General features: G+C 46.7%; 1 protein-coding gene across 1 annotated transcript; it reads right to left on the reverse strand.

Annotated features, from left to right (window-relative positions):
• Positions 1-338: 338 nt before the first annotated feature.
• LOC100443946 (keratin, type I cuticular Ha8) lies at positions 339-5,102 on the reverse strand. The gene is made up of 7 exons (XM_002827549.5): positions 4,611-5,102; positions 4,342-4,424; positions 3,388-3,544; positions 2,881-3,042; positions 2,676-2,801; positions 2,278-2,498; positions 339-1,724 (listed from the first exon to the last, which is right to left on the reverse strand). Exons 1-7 carry the CDS (start codon positions 5,100-5,102, stop codon positions 1,595-1,597), a joined length of 1,371 nt encoding a protein of 456 aa, XP_002827595.1. The 3' UTR covers positions 339-1,594.
• Positions 5,103-18,665: the final 13,563 nt, after the last annotated feature.

Below are 18,665 nucleotides of genomic sequence, written 5' to 3' on the forward strand. Positions count from 1 at the left end.
TTAAATTTAGATGCTAGAGGAAATTTATTTACCTGCCCATAAGAAGAAGCCTGAGGTCACGGGTGGCCCTTAAACCTGGCCATGTGGGTCAGCCCCTGCACTCCTTAAATATTATACAATCAATACTGGCTCCGGGTGAGGTTTCTTTGTGTGCTTTCTCTTTTTCAGGGTATTTTTATTTCTGTTATCTTAGAATCCATGACAGATCTGGGATATAAGTATGAACAATAACATTATCCCTATTTTATCTCAGGAAAAAAAATGCTGAGGCTTAGGCGTGTGAAGTGATGATTCGAAAACCCCACAACAAGTCAGAGATAAAGTCAGGACTAGACATGTTCATTCTTTCAACAGATATTTATTAAGCATCTATTATGTACCAAGCAGTGGGCTAGGCTCTGGGGATGCAGCAATGAACAATTGCTAATCTTGGGTAAGGATTTTGATTGGGAAAACAATAGATACAGAGGCAAGTTCAGCTGTTGGAGGTGCTAATCAGCAGGACAGAGTGCCAGGGTTGTGAGTCCTTTAGGCTGGTGGCCAAGCAGGAGCTCTCAGAGGAAGGAACATTTCCGCTGACCTGAACATTTATAAGGAGGGGGAAGAGCACCCCAGAGAAAAGGAAGAGCAGGGACACGTCTTCAGGCATGTCCAAGGAACAGAAAGGCCAGTGTGGCTGAATCGTGGTAAGGAAGGTAGAGAGTATGAAGAGAAGAGGTGGAAGCACATCATACTTAGCAAATCTCTACCCATTAAATCAATAGGTTTCAATACTTCAGGAGAAAGTACTAGAAAAAAATGAAGTCATTGTTTAGATTTTAGACTGGGAGAATTAGACAGGGACAGGGGTTATAGCCAGACAAGTCTTGAGAGTCAGAATTTATAGAGAAAAAAAGAGAAATTTCTTAATCTGAAAGTTCCTTTCACATAGCAAGAAGCTATGGAAGCCATAGGTAAGAGGCTGTGTTGCCACAGAAAAGGCAAGCCTGGTCCTTTGTCAAAGCTAGAAACCCTGAAGTAGAGAAAACTCAGGATTTGATACAAGGAAAGTTTCCACTTAATCAGCTTCCAAGGTAGGGAGGCAGGAGGATAGGAGAAGGGAATTAGAAAAGACAGGGTCAGGTACAATTCTGGTTCTATTTCCTTCTCCCTAGGGCCATAATCCAGGCTGCCAATGTTAGAAGCAACCCAAGAAATGTGGGAAATCTCAGACAGTGAAGTCTGTTCTTCACTTCTTTGTCATAAACTATAAAAATTTCAAGTTAAAGTTGGTGTTCTTGAAGTGCAAGTGCAATTTTAAATCACGCCGTGTTCCTACTCCAAAATGCTTTTCAACCTTATGCCTCTCCAATCCAGATATTCTGAGCCACCATGGGTGGCTGCAATCCAGCCACTGAGGGCATAGAGCTCACCTGGGAAAACCAAGAGCAAGAAAGGAAAGATTTCCTTCAAGATTCCACTGTCCCTGGTATCTCATAGCCTTTGGACAGGCCTATACATACAGAAAGTTAGAAGCCAGATTTTCTAAAGGTATAACAAGCATCTCTCTTTGGGTATCCCTTGCCTTAGCCAGCCCCTGTGGGTCCACAGGAATTCAGAATCGGCTTCCGGTGGTGCTGGCTCCGCAGGTGGGCCCACAGGTGGTGCAGGGGCCACAGCTTGGGCGAGGAGCACAGGGGGCAGTCACACAGGAGGGAGGCGTGGAGCACGGGTTGCAGGGGAGTCTGCAGAGAGACAGCAAGGTGAGGGAAGTGAGAGGCAAGAAATGAATGGGGTCTCAGTGCCATGCAGGGGCATGAGGAAGGGATCCCCACTGCAAAACAACAGAACATGGACCCAGCTGGACCCTGTGACCATTAGCATCTAGTGAGCACCTCCAGGGTTAGACTAGACAAGTGGTTTCTTAAATGCCTTCCATGATTAAAGTTATCCTATAGAATAAAAATTCCTAGGAAGAATTTAAGAAAAGAAAAGCAAGTCCAAAAATCTGCTGGATCTATGGACATATCTCCTGTTTGAGCAGCGACCCTGTGTCTACTCTCATCAGTCCATGGCTACCCCAAGCAGCCCCGGTGGAGACCTGGTAAATGTCCTCTAAGTGGATGGTCATTCCGTCACTCTGTCAACCACATGGAGTGTGCAGGACAGGGCAATGACTCACTGAAAAGGAGTGCACAGAGAGCCTCATTCTACGTAGAGACAGTCCTTCTGCTGCCCTGAGGACCTCATCAGAATTGAGTAAATAATTTGGCCAGGAATTGCCCAGATCACACGTACTTGCAGTCCTCACTCTCCAGAAGGTTCCGGTACGTGGCAATCTCATTCTCCAGCCGGGTCTTCACGTCCAGCAGCACCTGGTACTCCTGGTTCTGCCGCTCCAGGTCGGCCCGGATCTCAGACAGCTGCTCCTCCACGTTGCTGATGAGGCTCTGCATCTGGGCCAGCTCCGTGCCGAAGCGATCCTCGGCTTCACACAGGGAGTTCTGCAGACAGTCCTTCTGTAGTGGGAAATAAGGGGATAAAATATACAAGGCCCCAAGGGAAACTGCTACATGCCTCAAATTTTGATGGTGATAACAGGTGGGAGAAACCTGGGTAGTGAGACCTCCAAAATAAAATGCTCCTAGGCCATGGCACCGGGCATTTGCAGTGCAGTGAGGGTGAAGGACACATACCAAGGTGTGCTGGGCTTGGCGCTCCACCTCCAGGGCATTCACCGTGCATCTCAGCTCCAGGATCTCCGACTGGCAGCACTGCAGCTCCTCGGAGCAGGACATGTCCTGCAGGCTGATGCCTTCAGACTAGAGCACAGAGAGACATGGTCACCTCCCTGCCCAGATAGAGGCCAGGTATCCGCTGGTTCTGTACCCCCCTGCTCACCTGGGCTTGGAACCACTGTTCCACGTCCTGGCGGTTGGTCTCCAACATGGCCTCATACTGAGCCCGCATCTCCCCCAGCACCCTGTTCAGGTCAATGGTGGGCTCAATGTCCAGCTCGATCCGGAGCTTCTCTCCCAGCTGACTCCTCAGAATCTTTACTTCCTGCAGAAATGAGGAAGGGACAGACAGCCTGCGTGAGGAGAAGGTCTTTGATGGAGCAGACAGCACCAGGACCCCGTCCCTGGCAAGCAGTAGGAGGGGAGTCCCACACACAAGCAAATGGGAAAGTCTTGCCCAGAGTGCATTCGGGAGAGCCCACCTGGACACCTTCCTCATGCCCAAGGCAAGTCTGCACTTTCCACAGAGGCCCTCTGGACCCTCAGACCCACCTCAGCCCTCCATCCTGATACCAGCTGAGCCCAGGCAATGCTCTGAGAGCCCCAGGGCTAGGGAGCTCCCCTGTCTGCCCAGCGCCCTCCCCAGGAGTTTGAGCGCCCAGGGCCACACCTGCTCATGGTTGCTCTTGAGGGAGAGCTGCTCCTCTTTCAGGGACTCCTGCTGGGCCTCCAGGTCGGCCTTGGCCAGGGTCGCGTCATCCAGGAGCTTCTGCGTCCCGCACTTGTCCGCCTCCACCAGCTGGCGCAGGGAGCGCTCACTCTCCAGCCTTCAGTCACAGGAGGTACGGGGTCAAAAAGAATGCCCCCAAGAGCCCCTCTCGGCTGCCCTGGCTTCGTACCTCCCACACTTGGATCCTCATTTATTCACTCTGTTTAGCCCTCTGGCCTCAAAGGTGAATTAGACCCAGCCCCTCTTCTCAAAGAGCTCATGGTCTAATGAAGCAATCACAGCACTACATTGCACAATATACATTTTTGCCTTCGTATTCTGTGGCAACTGCAGTTCAGGAAGATCAACTGACTTGCCTAAGATCATGCATCTTGGGACCCAGTCCAGTCGCTCATGCCATAGCAGGGGCTGTCAGTTACCAAAGATAAGAATAGCCAGGTGCCTGATGGTGATCTGCAGCTCCTTATCCCTTGCTTTCAGCTGTCTTCCCCTCTCTCATTTTTGCCTAGGTACTTTATACCTGGTACTTTAGGGCTCCATAATTAAATCTGGACAAAGACTCATCTTTAAGTGACTCCTCTGACTTATATATGAAACCCAATGGCTGTCTTGCTCGGTTCATCCTTGAAATCACCTCATTTTGCTCCTGGTTAATGAACTCAGGCTGCCTTATCCTCCATTTTAGGGAAATAAATGAAGGAGAACAAACATATATGCTTGGATTAATGAGGAGTTTTCCCTTCCATCTTCCATCAGCTTTGATTGTAATGAAAATTTTACTGTGGAGAATCTAGCAAGGAAGAAAGGACAATGATTCCCTTACTCAACAAGTATTTGGGCATTGGGATGGAGGGTGGGGAAGGAGTCACCCTGGCCCCCCTCCGCCTGACTTACTTGATCCTAAAGTCATCAGCAGCCAGCTTGGCATTGTCAATTTGTACAATCAGCCTGGCATTCTCGGCCTTGCTGCACAGGATCTGAGGAGAACAGGAAGACGTTTCACACACAAGCATCATGCCCTAGGCTCCCTCTCCACGTGTGGTGTCTATGCTCATGTTCAAGAGAAACCAAGAACCCAAAGCTCTCTGAGCCTTATATGGATTCCTCCTGTCTTACCTTCTGCCATCTCAGACCCAGCACACCCAAGCGATCCCACACCTCACCTTCTGTTGGAGCTCCTCAATGGTGCGGAAGTAGGACTGGTAGTCAGGGCACACGGTGGACTCGTGGCACTTGCTCCTCTCGAGGAGTGTGGCCTCCAGCTCCGCGTTCTCCTGCTCCAGCTGGCGCACCTTCTCCAGGTAGTTGGCCAGGCGGTCATTCAGGAACTGCATGGTCTCCTTCTCGTGGCCATTCAGGGTGTTTTCACCATAGGCCCCACAGATTCCAATGTTGCCAGGAATGTGGCAGGTCCCTGGCAAGGGACAAGCAGTGTGGCAGGTAGGGGGCAGACAGAGGCTGGGGCGGCCCAAGGGAGTGGACCCCACACGGACTCGGTTGGTGTGTGCCACGTTGGCCAAAAGGCACATGGGGGCAACGTTGGCCTCTGCCCCAGGCTGGCACCCAATGTCGATGGGAGAGACAGAGACATTTCTTGCTCCAGGAGCCATGGTGCAACCCAGGGGGCATGAGGAGCTGCTGTAGGAAGAGGTCATGGTGTTGGGCTGAGGCTGCACAGGAGCTTCAGATCAGCTGGGAAGGCTGAGCCACTGAGACTGAAGCCTCCTCTCCTCCCAGCCCTTTTATACCCCATCCTGGGTGGGTGTTGGCTCCAATGCTTTGACCTCCAGCCTTGATTATCTACCTGTTGTGGTGCCACCATCCTGTTACTCAGCTGCTGAGTTTACCATGAAAATTTCTCAGCTCATTAAAGGAATGTTGACGAATCTGAGATGCCTCTTGGCTCTTTGAAATCAGGTTGGCTGTTGGTGGGAGGTCAGAAGCTTTTTATTATTTTTCAAAGAAGCAAAGTTATAGCCATCAGATGCTTAGACCTTGACTGGGTTTGGCCTCTTTATGGATGTGTCCACTCTGGAGACACAAACTTTCCTGTTGGTCAGTGGTGTAGCAGGAGGACTAACCCCTGTGATATCAATGGTTCTCACTTGGGTTAAGACTCAACCAGCCTTCCCTATCCAGGGAAGAAACTGAGTCTTGAAATTGGTGGATGTTATGGCCTTGGGTTATCAAGAAGTCCTACATTTCTTCTTTCTTTAGTTGGTTGCCTTTCAGACTTACTTTAGGAGCAACAAGACTTAGATGAATCCATTCACTCAAAACACATTCCCTGGCTAGGTCCCATATGCCAGGCACCTTGCTGATGCTTGAAACATAGTTGGTTAAGCACAGAACAGTTCCTGCCATTGGGGAACAACTGTAACTTGGGTAGAGGTGATGTTTCAAACAAGGTATCCGAGAAGCTCATGAAAATGAGGATGACTCCAAAAACCATGGCTTATCTCGACGAAGAAGGGCAAGTTCAAGAAGCCAGAAACAAACAAAAAGAAAGGAGCAATAATCTTACTGAACCTCAAATAAGAACTTGGTCATGAAAGTCAAAGGACATTGAGTGATCAGAGCCTCTGTGGGCTGTCTTCATGCCTTGCTTCCCTTATTCTAAAGTCAGTCATGAGCCTTCACCCTATGAACTAGGGGATTGAGCAATGATACCTTTTAATCTTTACTTCCAACCTGGGAGGTAGGTACTCTTAATTTTACAAAATAAATAAATAAGCCATTGAGGATATTTTTCTAAGATCAACCTCACTATAAAGTATAAAGCCTATTCTCAACATCAGCTTCTTTCAACTCCAGAAACTGTTTCTTCACCTTGACCACCACCAAATCCTCCACCCTAAGGATAACTACTATGTCATTGCTAGAACTAAGAAGGATTCAAAGGCCTAGAAACCGGGCAAGAAGTTGAAATTAAGATGTAAAACAAAAATCTGACATTGTGTATTTTTCCCTTTGTATCTCAGAAAATACAGATGTGGAGGTATTAATACAATAAAACAGAGTTTCTCCAAGGGCTAAATCAGAAGATGCCAGGGGAAAGCCCTGTCCCTAAAATGGTTATATTACACATTCCACATTCAGATAGTTCTTGGTACTAGGGATCCAAGACACATGACTGCTGATATCCCAAAAGTTTTCTCCCAAAATTTGTGACAGTAGATACATAGACCCCTGAGACTAAGAAAAACCTAATGTGGAACAATCCAAAGTGATTATAACTAGAAATTTGGGAAAATGAGTTTTTGCCAGTCCCCTGAGCATTGAACAAAAGCTGAACATACACCTCTATAGGGATCAGAAGTGCATATGTGAAACATAGGCTATTGGAGTTCTATCAAGAAGAAATACAGAATCTGAGAATTCAGTCCACATTGGGTTTCTCAGGAAAGTAAGTAGTGGTGAGCACTGACCTAAGGGTTATTCAGAGCTCACCAATCAATAACCCTTTACAGACAACATCATTGGGAGACATCACCAGGGCAGGCTGTCCCATCCTCCAGAGGCCACTGGGTGCAATCTGCATATGTTACATCTTCAAACACCCTTTTGTTACTCTCCTCTGCCTCATCACATAGCAACAAGCTTCTCTATAAATCAGAGAGCCAGGCTTTTAAAGTCATTTCCTTTGATTTGCTAAGTAACACCCATCTTTTGGCTTTATCCTCTGTCCAGATTCATTCCATGGGCTAAAAGCCATGATGTCGTCCATTCACAATACATGACTCATCACTGCTGAAGTCTTGTGTGTCCAGATGACACCCCTCTCTGCTAACTGGCTTGGGTCCTGGCTTGGGCTTCTACCTTGTACTGTTTTGCATAATGACACTGATGTTGCACGGCCCTTTGTAAAATCGCTTTGTTCCCCTGATTTGTATTTTCTCAAAGGAGGTGAAGGAGTGGGTGGGGATCCTAAGACTCTCTTCCCTCCCAACCCTTTAAAAAGGGTCCCTGTGGCCCCTGGTGACCAAATACGAGGCCAGGTTCCGTAACAAGAAGTGATGAATACAGAGTGTGAGAGATGGGAGCCTGCCACCCTCCTTCATTCACCTGTGTGCACAACATTCTCTGCGTGGATTCTGACTTTAGACATGCCGATCTCTAGAGGCATGAAGTCTACTGCAAATGGAGGTGAGGAGCTGTGGTCTTGGAATGCCATTTTCACTAATTTTGATACATAGGGGCATATCTCAACCAGTGGGAGAGAAAGGTATGGAGTTGTAGGCTAGCACCTGGAGACTGTGCCTAATTCAAAGCTTATCTTTTCTGTGTCATGGCTCCTACTGCTGGAAGATGCAGGGAAGCATCTAGGGAGTTGTGCCCTGTGTGGGAATGTCACCCATCACACATTGCAGTGAATGCAAAGATTTATGACAAGTACTATATGTAGAGCTAGTGCTGCCACATCTCCAGGGTGTTAGAAAATGGTGTCCCAAACAATCCTAGATCAGGAAACCATGAAGACTCTTGAGAGAAGAGGCTGAGCATATAAATGTATTATTCTAGGTATCCAACTCCTGAGGCTTTGATGAATGGAAAAGGTACTCTTCTGTTCAAATTAAATATGATTTTATCTATATATGAATGTATGCTCATTTGTGATTAAGAAATACAAACTAAAGAGATATTGTTTTCTTATCAGGTTTTGCTAAGTTGGATAATAGCACACAGTGTTGGCAGGAGTGTGGGAAGCAAGTCCTGTCTTCTCCTGTGGATGACAATCACGAGCTTCCACCTCTGCACATAGGCACAGAAACCGGGGCCCGTGCATTGGGACCTGTGAGCCTCACACTTGCCTCTGATGGCATCATTTGCTGCTCCAGGCTTCACTGCAATCGACCCACTTGGAGAGTAGCTCAGGAGGCTCACCCTGCCCTGGCAAGCAATAGTGAGGGAAGAGACTCTAGAAGATGAATTAGAAAGAGTTGGAAAATCTTTGAGAAGCAAGACCCTAAGAAGGGAAGAAAATATAGAATTCTGTTTCAACCAGAGTAAAAACAGATCTTTGGCATAGGTAAAAGATCCTCATGGTGGAAAATATTGAAAACACTGCTTTCTGTTGCTCATTACAAACCCATGATTATGAAACATCCTGAATCTGAAACAGCTCAGTGGCTGTTCTCTGTCACAGATAGATTGAGCTGTGTGGGCTCACTCATGCTCTCTGCAAAGCCTTCTCTGGCTTCGCAGGTAGGCCACTCTCCCTCTGCTGACACACTCTTCTCACCCTGGGAAACTGTGGCTGTATCAGAGGTGGTAGCTCCCTACCACGGACTTGGGATCTCCAGGACGTCAGGGAGTTTGTCTCATTGCTTTTTCCTCTTTCATCTCCATATCCCCAGACTCCGGCAGAGAGCCTGGCTACAGAGTAGGTTCTGAATCCATGTGTGTTTAATTATGTAAGCAGGTAATGAGAAACATAGTAGGACCAAGCAAAGATATTTGTATGCTGAAACAAAGAAGTAAAATCATAGATTCTTAAGCAATGTGGATAAATACACAACCAGAGATATGCCGGCAAATTAGCTCTCTGGGGGGAAAACCCCTCCAGTTTGTAGTGTAGGCCAATTTCTGTGGTGTAAATACTCCCACAATAGCCAGCTTCAAGCAAACAATATGATGTCACTGAATGTGGAGTTGGAAAGAGATGTGAAAAATTGGCTTTTGTGAGTTAGTAGGAGTTAGCTCCAGCATACCACTTGATCCCACTTTGTAAAACCAAAATCATGACAGTACATTTCTTACATAGTAATTTTTTTTATAAATCCTACAGAGAAACCCAAGGTAGATCGCATTTGATGACACAGGCAAGAGACCTGCCCCTGGAAAAGAGGAAGGCAGTATGGCCATGGTGCCACCCACAACTGCTTCATCTCACCAGTCACTGAGATGCTGTGGTTCCCCCCCAGAGCCCCAGGGTCCCAGCTGCGAACTCAGGCAGCCTCTGGAAAGGGCAGAACCAGCTAGTTTGATTGCACATCACTGGGAACCACCCTTCTCTGCTGATGCAGGATACTTCTCTCAAGTCACCCTCAACCCTTTCTCAGATAGTGACGCTGACAAAGGAAAGGTACAAGCCCAAGTGAGGCACTTAGCAAGCATTAGGCAGGGATAAGCCAGCACAGAGGAGATGACATTTGATAAGGAAAACTGTATAGATTTATGTTGATTTTTATGTTGTGTTGAGAAAAATTACTCTCTGGACATTTTCCTAAGCTGGTCGTGTCAGCCTGTAGGGCAGTGGTTCTCAGAGTTTGGTTTCTTAGCCAGTAGCATCAGCATCTCCCAGGAACTTGTTAGAAATCCACATTCTCAGATGCCCACTCCAGACCTACTGAATGCAGAAACTCTGGGTGCAGCGGAGGGGGCAGCAATCTGTGTTTTTCCTTGTTTGTGTGTGTGTGTGTGTGTGTGGTGTTTCTGTTTTTTTGAAACAGAGTCTCACTCTGTCACCCAGGCTGGAGTGCAGTGGCACAATCTCAGCTCACTGTAGCCTCGACCTCCCAGGCTTAAGCAATCTTCCCACCTCAGCCTCCCCAGTAGAGGGGATTACAGGCACACGCCACCACACCCAGCTAATTTTTGTATTTTTTGTAAAGACAGGGTTTTGCCATGTTGCCCAGGCTGGTCATGAATGCCTGGGCTCAAGTGGTCTGCCCGCTTCAACTTCCCAAAGTGCTGGGATTACAGGTGTGAGCCACCATGCTCGGCCATAATCTGTGTTTTAACAAGCCATCCAGGTGATTCTAAGGAATGCTCAAACTTGATAACCATCGCTCTAAGAGAAGGGAATAGTCCCAAACACAGTGATTAGAAACGTCTGGGACAAACATGCTTCCCCTCACCCACATCCCTTTGGAAACCAGTTGAGAACAACTTCTAACTTTGATTATACATCAGAATCCACCAGGGGGCTGTCTCATCCTTACAAGGAGCCCACCCTGATCCTCTATCAGGGTGCACTGTCTATTCTGTTATTTACAAAAAAAAACAAAACAAAAAACAAAAAAGGCCAGGCATGGTGACTCATGCCCATAATCCCAGCACTTTGAGAGGCCAAGGCAGGTGGATCACCTGAGGTCAGGAGTTCGAGACCAGCCTGGCCAACATGGCAAAGCCCCATCTCTACTAAAAATACAAAAAAATTAGCCAAGCATGGTGGTGCATGCCTATAATACCAGTTACTCGGGAGGCTAAGACAGAAGAATGGCTTAAGCTGAGGAGGTGGAGGTTGCAGTGACCCGAGCTAGAACCACTGCACTCAAGCCTGGGCGACAGAGCCAGACTCTGTCTCAAAAAAAAAAAAAAAAAAAATCCCCTGGGGAGTTTTTAGACCTTCTGATGCCCAAGCCACACCCAGACCGATGGCCACAGAATCCCTGGAGGTGGAGCCCAACATCACTATTCTGTAAAGCTCTCCAGATGGTTCCAAAGAGCAGCCATGGTTGAGAAGCAATGACTTAGAAGAACAAGAAAAGAAAGGATAGGAAAGGTGATAGAGTCAAAAGCAGCACTTTGGGGTCAGAGAGAGTGCAGATTCTGGCTTTACTATGTTCTTTGAAGCCATGGAGCTTTTATTTTTCCTTGTTGGAAATAAGGATTATAAAACCCACCTTGGCAATTATTTGGGGGAATTCACATTCCAGAAAGCAGTCATCAGTTGCTAATAAAACTACTTTTAATAAAGCTATACAAGGTTGCAAGACCTTATCTGCAATTTTGAAATCCAAAAAATTCTGAACACCAAGTTTTCTCATGACTCATTGGTCTTTGTATAGTGTTTATCTCTCTCATGCTCATCAAAACCCACTAAAATGGCTTCAGAGACCATTCATAAGTCATAGCCATAGTTTTAAATACACGACACAAGTCAAAAGATACAAAGTAGCAGATATGTAGGCTGAACACGTTTAAAGATCCAATGTACAAGAGGACTCTAGTTAATAAGAGTATTATATTCAGGATTTTTGCTAAATGAGTACATTATAGCTGCTCGTGCCATAGGGGTGGGGGCAGGAAATGGGTAACTGTGAGATGATGAATATGTTGTTTCATTATAATAACCATTTTGCTATATATATGTATCCCATAACATCATGCTGTATAGTTTATTTTTTATTTTTATCTTTACTTTTTTTTTAGAGAGAGAGAGTCTCGCTCTAGACTCCAAGCTGGAGTGCAATGGTGCAATCTCAGCTCACTGCAACCTCCACCTCCCGAGTTCAAGTGATTCTTCTGCCTCAGCCTCCCGAGTAACTGGGATTACAGCCATGCACTACCACACCCAGCTAATTTTTGTATTTTTAGTAGAGACGGGGTTCCACCATGTTGATTAGGCTGGTCTTGAACTCCTGACCTCAGATGATCCACCCGCCTCAGCCTTCCAAAGTGCTGGGATTACAGGCGTGAGCTACCACACCCAGCCTCATGCTGTCTACTCTAAATATACACAATAAAATTTATTTTTTTTAAAGCATCATACGGGATATTCACCATAACCCACTGAAATAACCTGAAAACAGTAGTCACACTCTCAATAAGCAACTTCATTTAATTCATTTCCCAGGAACCAGAAGATGCAGTTTCCTAAGCATTAAAGAAAGAAAGTGGCCCCACTGAGCAAACTCCTTGAAAATGAAAACACAAGTCGAAGTTGTGAGAAGCTGCAGAGCCACAAGGTACCCATCTCTTCTGGAAGGTAAGCCATCTACAAGGTGGGCCTCAGCCGCAGGTGAGTCTCTTTCCCTTGCCTCCCTCTCATCTGCAATGACAGGAGGGTTCCAACCCACCCTGTGCGCAGAATCTGCTGCTGCCCTGGCAGCCTCTGGTGGGTACGTAGGGTGAGCTCAAGAAAGTGTTGCTATGTGGGGCTTGGGGTGCAGGTCTTGTGGGCACTCTTGCACGTGACCTCCAGGTGTGGTACATGGATTACATGGCCTCTTGCAGCAGATGCACATGGAGACAGTTCATCCACAGACCCAGCTTTAGTTTATGTCCCTCCCCCCTTACTAACTCTCTGACTGGGGGCAAACTAATTATTCTCCGAGCCCCATATCCTTGTCTTCAATAACAGTGTCAGCAATGCCAACCTCACATAGTAAGGACAGTTGTGAAACATACATCAGTCCCTCATCGTTCTACCTGGAGACACTGCAACACTGGTACTTGTAAATGAAGACCCTACTTGACATCACACATACTTGTAGCCTTTGTTCCCCAGAAGGTTCCAGTACATGGTGATCTCACCCTCCAGTTGGGCCCTGATATCCAGCTGCTCCTGGTACTCCTGGCTCTGCCACTCTAGGTCAGCCTAACTCTTGGACAGCTGCTCTTCTACACTGCTGATGAGGCTCTGCAGCTGGGCCAGCTCTGTGCCGTAGTGGTCCTCAGCTTCACACGGGAGTGCTACAGACAGTCCTTCTGTAATACCAAGGAAAGGGAGAAGCAAGCTAAAATTCATGGATCTCTGCCCTCAGCCTCTTAAGATTGTGACACCCCAAGACTGTGCCAGGTCCAGAGAGCAATCTAACTCCCTTTGGCTGTCTTTAGCCAGAAGAACCAATGCTGTGTTACTCCTCTTCATAGTAGACCTTTAAGATCACAGCCCCCTCACCTGAGTTAATGTTGATTCACTCACCGTCCACATCTGCAAGAAAGTGCCTCCAAAGAAGATGAAACCAAGGTTTAAGCTGAGTCCCTGGGTGGTATCTAAGTGAGGCCTGTACTGACCCCAAGGAACTGCTCGTGGGCAGTGGGAACCAAGCTGGGGCTCCCACACATGCAGAGGGACTCACCAGCGTGTGCTGAGCCTGAAGCTCCACCTCCAGAGTGTTCACCGAGCATCTCAGCTCCAGGATCTCCAAATGACAGCACTGCAGCTCCTAGAGCAGGACATGGCCTGCAGGCTGATGCCTTCAGACTGGAGCACAGAGAGACACAATTACCTCCCTGCACAGGTGGATGTCGAGTCCTCCCTACTCTGCAGCCTCCCTTCATCTGGGCTTGGAACCACTGCTCCACATCCTGGCAGCTGGTCTCCACCATGGCCTCATACTGGCCCCACATCTCCTCTGACTGCTCAGGTCCGCAGTGGGCTCAGTCCCCAACTCAATCCGGAGCTTGTCCTCTGCATTCCTCAGAGTGCAGGTTTCCTATGTACACAAAAAGAGCAGACTCTGCATTCATTCAGCCCTCCAACAAATGTCCTGCCCACCTGAAGCACAGCAGGTGACTGCTCAGGCACAGCACCCCAGGGGAGCAGCAGAGCCACCCCAGCAGCCCCCTTGTCAGCATCTCTCTCCATGTCTGAAATGATCTAATAATTATCTCTATTTTTACTTTATCACAAAGAGTGACACCCATACAGAGTTGCCTCTATTTCAATCATTATCTGGAAAAAAAAAAAAAAAAAACTTTTTTGAGATATGGCAGCACAAAAGAAAGAAAAGAGCATCGGCCAGGCACAGTGGCTGACCCCTGTAATCCCAGAACTTTGGAAGGCCGAGGCAGGTGGATCACCTGAGGTCAGGAGTTCAAGACCAGCCTGGCCAACATAAGTGAAACCCTGTCTCTACTAAAAATACAAAAAAATTAGCTGGGCGTGATGGCAGGTGCCTGTAATCCCAGCTAGTTCAGAAGGCTGAGGCAGGAGAATTGCCCGGGAGGCGGAGGTTACAGTGAGCCGAGATGGCACCATTGCACTGCAGCCTGGGTGACAAGAGTGAAACTCTGTCAAAAAGAGAGAGAGAGAGAGAGAAGGAAGGGAAGGGAAGGGAGAAAGAAAGAGAGAGAGAGAGAAAGAAGAAGAAAAAGAAAGAAAGAGAGAGAAAGAAAGAAAGAAAGAAAGAAAGAAAGAAAGAAAGAAAGAAAGAAAGAAAGAAAGAAAGAAAGAAAGAAAGAAAGAAAGAAAAGAAAAGAAAGAAAGAAAAAGAAAGAAAGAAAGAAAGAAAGAAAAAAAGAAAAGCACATCAAAAAAACATGAATTCTAATCCTGGCTCTACCAATTGACAGTGTGACTTGGGGCAGTCACTTCCTTTCTCTGAACTTCCACGTCCTCATCTGTAAAATGGCCCCTTCGTGAGTCCAAAAGCCCCTGATGTCTAATCCCTCTCTGAGTCCTTGAATCTATCATCTGAGTCATTTTCCACAGATAGCAAGAGACAGGGCTCTAGAATATTTTCTCCACATCTTTTCTGTATCTATTGTGGTTTCTTCTCTCTGAGCCTCAGTTTCCTCATCCCTAAAATGAGAGAGTTGGACTGCAGATCCCTGTGTGGTCTTTGCCAGCCCTGCTTTTCCAAGATTTTGGGACCACGGGTCTTTAACCCAGGGCAGGGGAAAGGTCAGCCAAAGGGGAGAAGACTCTGCCTGATGGGGAACAGCGCCCAAGCGCAAACCCAAGGAATGGATCTATCGCTCTTCCTGGTCAACCCCCTGAAATTGGCCTCAGCCATTTCTTAGTTGCTTCTACTTACTCACGGTTATTTTTCGAACACAGAAACTCCTCCCTTAGGGACTCTTACTGCACCTCCAGCTCTCCCTGGCGCAGACCCACATCACCCAGGAGCTCTGCAGGCTGTTTATGTTGGTCTCCACTCATTGGCTGGGCCCAGCCAACTCTGACACCTGTCTAAACAGTGGCAGATAAGCATCCAAGCCAGTGGCCTGTCTCTCAGCATGCCTCTCCATTTGTTCTTCTCAGGCCAGAGGCACTTGTACATCTGCTTTGATTGGGGGGATCTTTCTATACTAAATAAAATAGGAAAATACTTATTGATCTTTCACTCTCCACCAGATACTTTAGTGCACAATGAAAGACAGCAATTTGACAGAGCAGGAGCATCGCCATCTTGGACAAACACCACCATTTTAAGTTTCCCTTGATTAAAAAAAAAATAGCCTAAATCCAGCCCCAAAATATCAGTCTAATAGCTAATGTCAGCATAACCAGAAATATTCCAACCCTAAGATAACCCCCCTCCAACCAGAAACATGCCAACCTCAAGATAGCCTCCCCTCTAACCAAAGACATTCCAACCCCACAATAAATTTTCCCTCACATAGAAACATTCCAAACCTACGATAAGCTCCCCGCTTCCTAAACCCTTAAATATCCTTAGTCTGTAAGAGAGAACACTCCTAACTAAAAATCGGCCAGAAGCCCCTCTCAGGTTTATTCTCCAAAATAAACCTGTCTTTGACTGTTGAGCCACTTTTCACATTTCTTTCCTCTTTCTTTAACTCTTACACAATTAATACCGCATGCTTAGGTAGAATGTGGTTTGGGTCTCAATGCCATCCTATGCCAGGTGTAACTTTGAGCAAGTTTCTTTCTCTGAGCCTCAACATCCTCATCTGTAAAATGAGGGTAACAATTCTTAGCTCACGAGGTTGTTGTGAAGATGGAATAAACTACATTCAGCACTTTGGTGCAGTCTGAAACATCGTGAACACTCACAAATGCCACTGTGACTGTTGAGACCCAACCCTGTCCTTCAGGAGCTGACTTAATTCTTGATTAGGGCTCGATCTTAATCAAACACATCTTAAATTACCCCTAAAACTCTTTGGAACTGAATCTTTTTATTAATACTTCTTAGGTCAGTGGAAACATTTCCCTGGAGGGATTCTTTTCAAAGGCTGCCCCTCCTTTGCTTCCTCCACAGAGACCTGTACCTGACACCAAAGAGATGGACAGACAGAGTACCAGGGAGCAGCAGTTCCCAGCTCCTGTCAGACTCTCTCTGTCCTAAAGTCGTCGCAGCTATTTTCACATTGTCCACCTGGACAGCCAACCAAGCATACCCTACCCTCCTGGGTAAGATCTGAGAATGAGAAACACCATGCTTCACAAGGATGTTCTCCATGGAATTCTCCCCAGGCCCTAAAACGAATGAAAAAAAAAAATATATGATCTGAGCCACATGGGGACGTTTCCATCTTTCCTTATGGTGGATTTTTAAGCATGAAGTATCCAAGGGTTTGCTCCCATCTGTAAAAAAACTGGCTGAGCTCTGGGATACAGATAGGGTTTCACTTCTCACTCCACTGTGGGCTCCATTGGTCAGGTCTGGGCAGCAGTGAGGGGGTTGAAGGGATAGCCCCTTGGACTGAAACCCAGCTCTGCACAGCCGAGACATGCTTCTGGTTCACTCACCCTCCCTTTTTCTCCTCATCCGCTTCCTCAAAGGCACCAACACAGTGGTTACGTGGACCTGTGTCATGCAGCTTGGCAGTTTACCAGCTCTGAGACTTTAGGCATAGCTTCTAACCCCTTGAAGCTTAAAATCTTCCCATCTGTAAAATGGAAAATGTGATTCTATCTGCTTCATCAAATCCTTATAAGGATTAAATGCAACCAAGCATATATGTTTAGCAAAGCTTCTGACATCTAGTGAGCTCTTAATAAAGGTGCTCTATTCTTTTTAGATAAAATAGAAATAATAATATCCACCTTAGAGGATTGTTGAAATGGTTCAAAGAAAAAAGGTATGTGAAAATTCCCAGTTCAGGTTTGACATTTAGTAGAATCAAGGATGATTTCAGAAATATTATAACCACTGTTGGCAGCAATCTAAAAGGAGATGTGGAAACGGCCACAGAGACAGACTGCTACATCCCAGCTGAATATCAGCACTTACTGGAAAATACTAAATAAATGTGATTAATTTTTTAAAAATGAAGTTAGGTTGTTCATCCTTTCCACCATCTTGTACAGAACAGGAACTCCAAAACAAATAGAAGGATGAGAATGCCACAAGAGATGTTCAGATATGGGGCTGTGGGTTATTCCATGGAAGCCAAAACCCATCCCAGGGGGATTAGCTTCTAGAGAGGATTCCAGGAGGTGGGGAATATCACCTGGGTTTTGAAGCCCAGCTAGAATTTGGCCAGCAAAGATGAGAAAGAAAACTTTACACATGTGAACAAACATTTTGTGAGTGACAACGCAGTTTGACAGAAGCATAGGGCAAGTGACAAAGCAGTTTGATAGAAGCACAGGATGTTTGCAGAAGATTAGAGAGAGGTAAGCTACAAAAAAAAGTGAGGCTGAGAACATGGCAGCCTTGAATGCCAGGCTAAAGAGCTGAGGCTTCATTTTGTAGGCAGTGTCTGCTCCCCAGCACCCAGCACTGCAATCACTCATTCCTGGTGCTCAATAACTAGTGAGTGAATGGTGGCATGTCCTTAAATAAGGCAGGATCTGGATTGTGAAGAAATAAATCCATATCCCACTCACAGTCCTCTCATTGCAGTCATCAGCAATGATGCTTGTTGAATGGAACTGGTTGTAGAACCAAGTGGTTGGGCCCTTGACATCACCGTTTATTTCTGGCACCTTCAATCCATCTTTATGAACATTCATGGACTGTCATCCCCCCAGGCAACCCCTCCAATTCTCCCATCACCAATCCTCAGCCCTCTCCTTCCATGCCACTGATGCCAAAGCTCAAGGTCTCATCTTACTTTTTGTTGAAGCTCCTTAATTGTCTCAAAGTGTGAGCAGTAATTGGAGCATATGTCAGGGCACTGCCATTTGCTCCACTGCTGGCTCTCAGCACCACCCCCGCTTCTCATTCTCCTGCTCCAGCTGCTGCAACTTCTGCAAGCAGTTGGCCAGGCGCTCACTTAAGAACTTCATGATCCCCTTCCCACTGCTGCTGAGGATGTCTTCACTGAACAAGCCACAGGTGCCCATGCTGGCAGGGATGTTCCTGGTCCCTGGCAGAGGACAGGCAGAGTGACTGCTGGCAGGGCCAGGCTGGACTGACTGTGAGCCACAGGTTCTAAGGAGATGGCTGCTAGGTTGGTGACTCTCTTACAGGTGGGCCTCAGTCTTAGTGCTGAGATCTACAGATATTGGGTACAGAGTTTCTAGAGTGGCTGCTGGCCACAGCCTGTCTGGAGCAAGGAGGCTTCAAATGGCTCTTGCCAAAGCTTGAGGAGCAGGGATTTCTGCTTTAACTAGAACCAAGCTCCTAGAAAGTTGAGTTGCAGATTGGTGACAAGGGCCAGGTGCTCAGGTGTAAGTGTTTCCTTGCCCAGAGCTTTAATTCACCTGCTGTAGGAGCAGATGTGATACACAAGCTTTCCCCCAATGAATCCTCATTTTTTCTGCCATCAGAACAACCCATCAGCAGTTATTCAGTCCTCAGAAGTAGCTCCCCACTTTATAAAAGAAAGGGCTGACTTTGGACTTCTTG

Source organism: Pongo abelii, chromosome 19, assembly GCF_028885655.2.
Source record: "Pongo abelii isolate AG06213 chromosome 19, NHGRI_mPonAbe1-v2.0_pri, whole genome shotgun sequence".
NCBI lineage: Eukaryota > Metazoa > Chordata > Mammalia > Primates > Hominidae > Pongo > Pongo abelii.

Bases quoted from the DNA above. Each gene is read 5' to 3' on its own strand.
- LOC100443946 (XM_002827549.5), bottom strand. From the start codon at position 5,102: ATGACCTCTTCCTACAGCAGCTCCTCATGCCCCCTGGGTTGCACCATG. The intron at 2,802-2,880 runs GTGAGCAGGGGG...TCTGTGCTCTAG, and splicing joins AACAGTGGTTCCAAGCCCAG to TCTGAAGGCATCAGCCTGCA. The intron at 2,499-2,675 runs GTATGTGTCCTT...TTCCCACTACAG, and splicing joins GCCAAGCCCAGCACACCTTG to AAGGACTGTCTGCAGAACTC.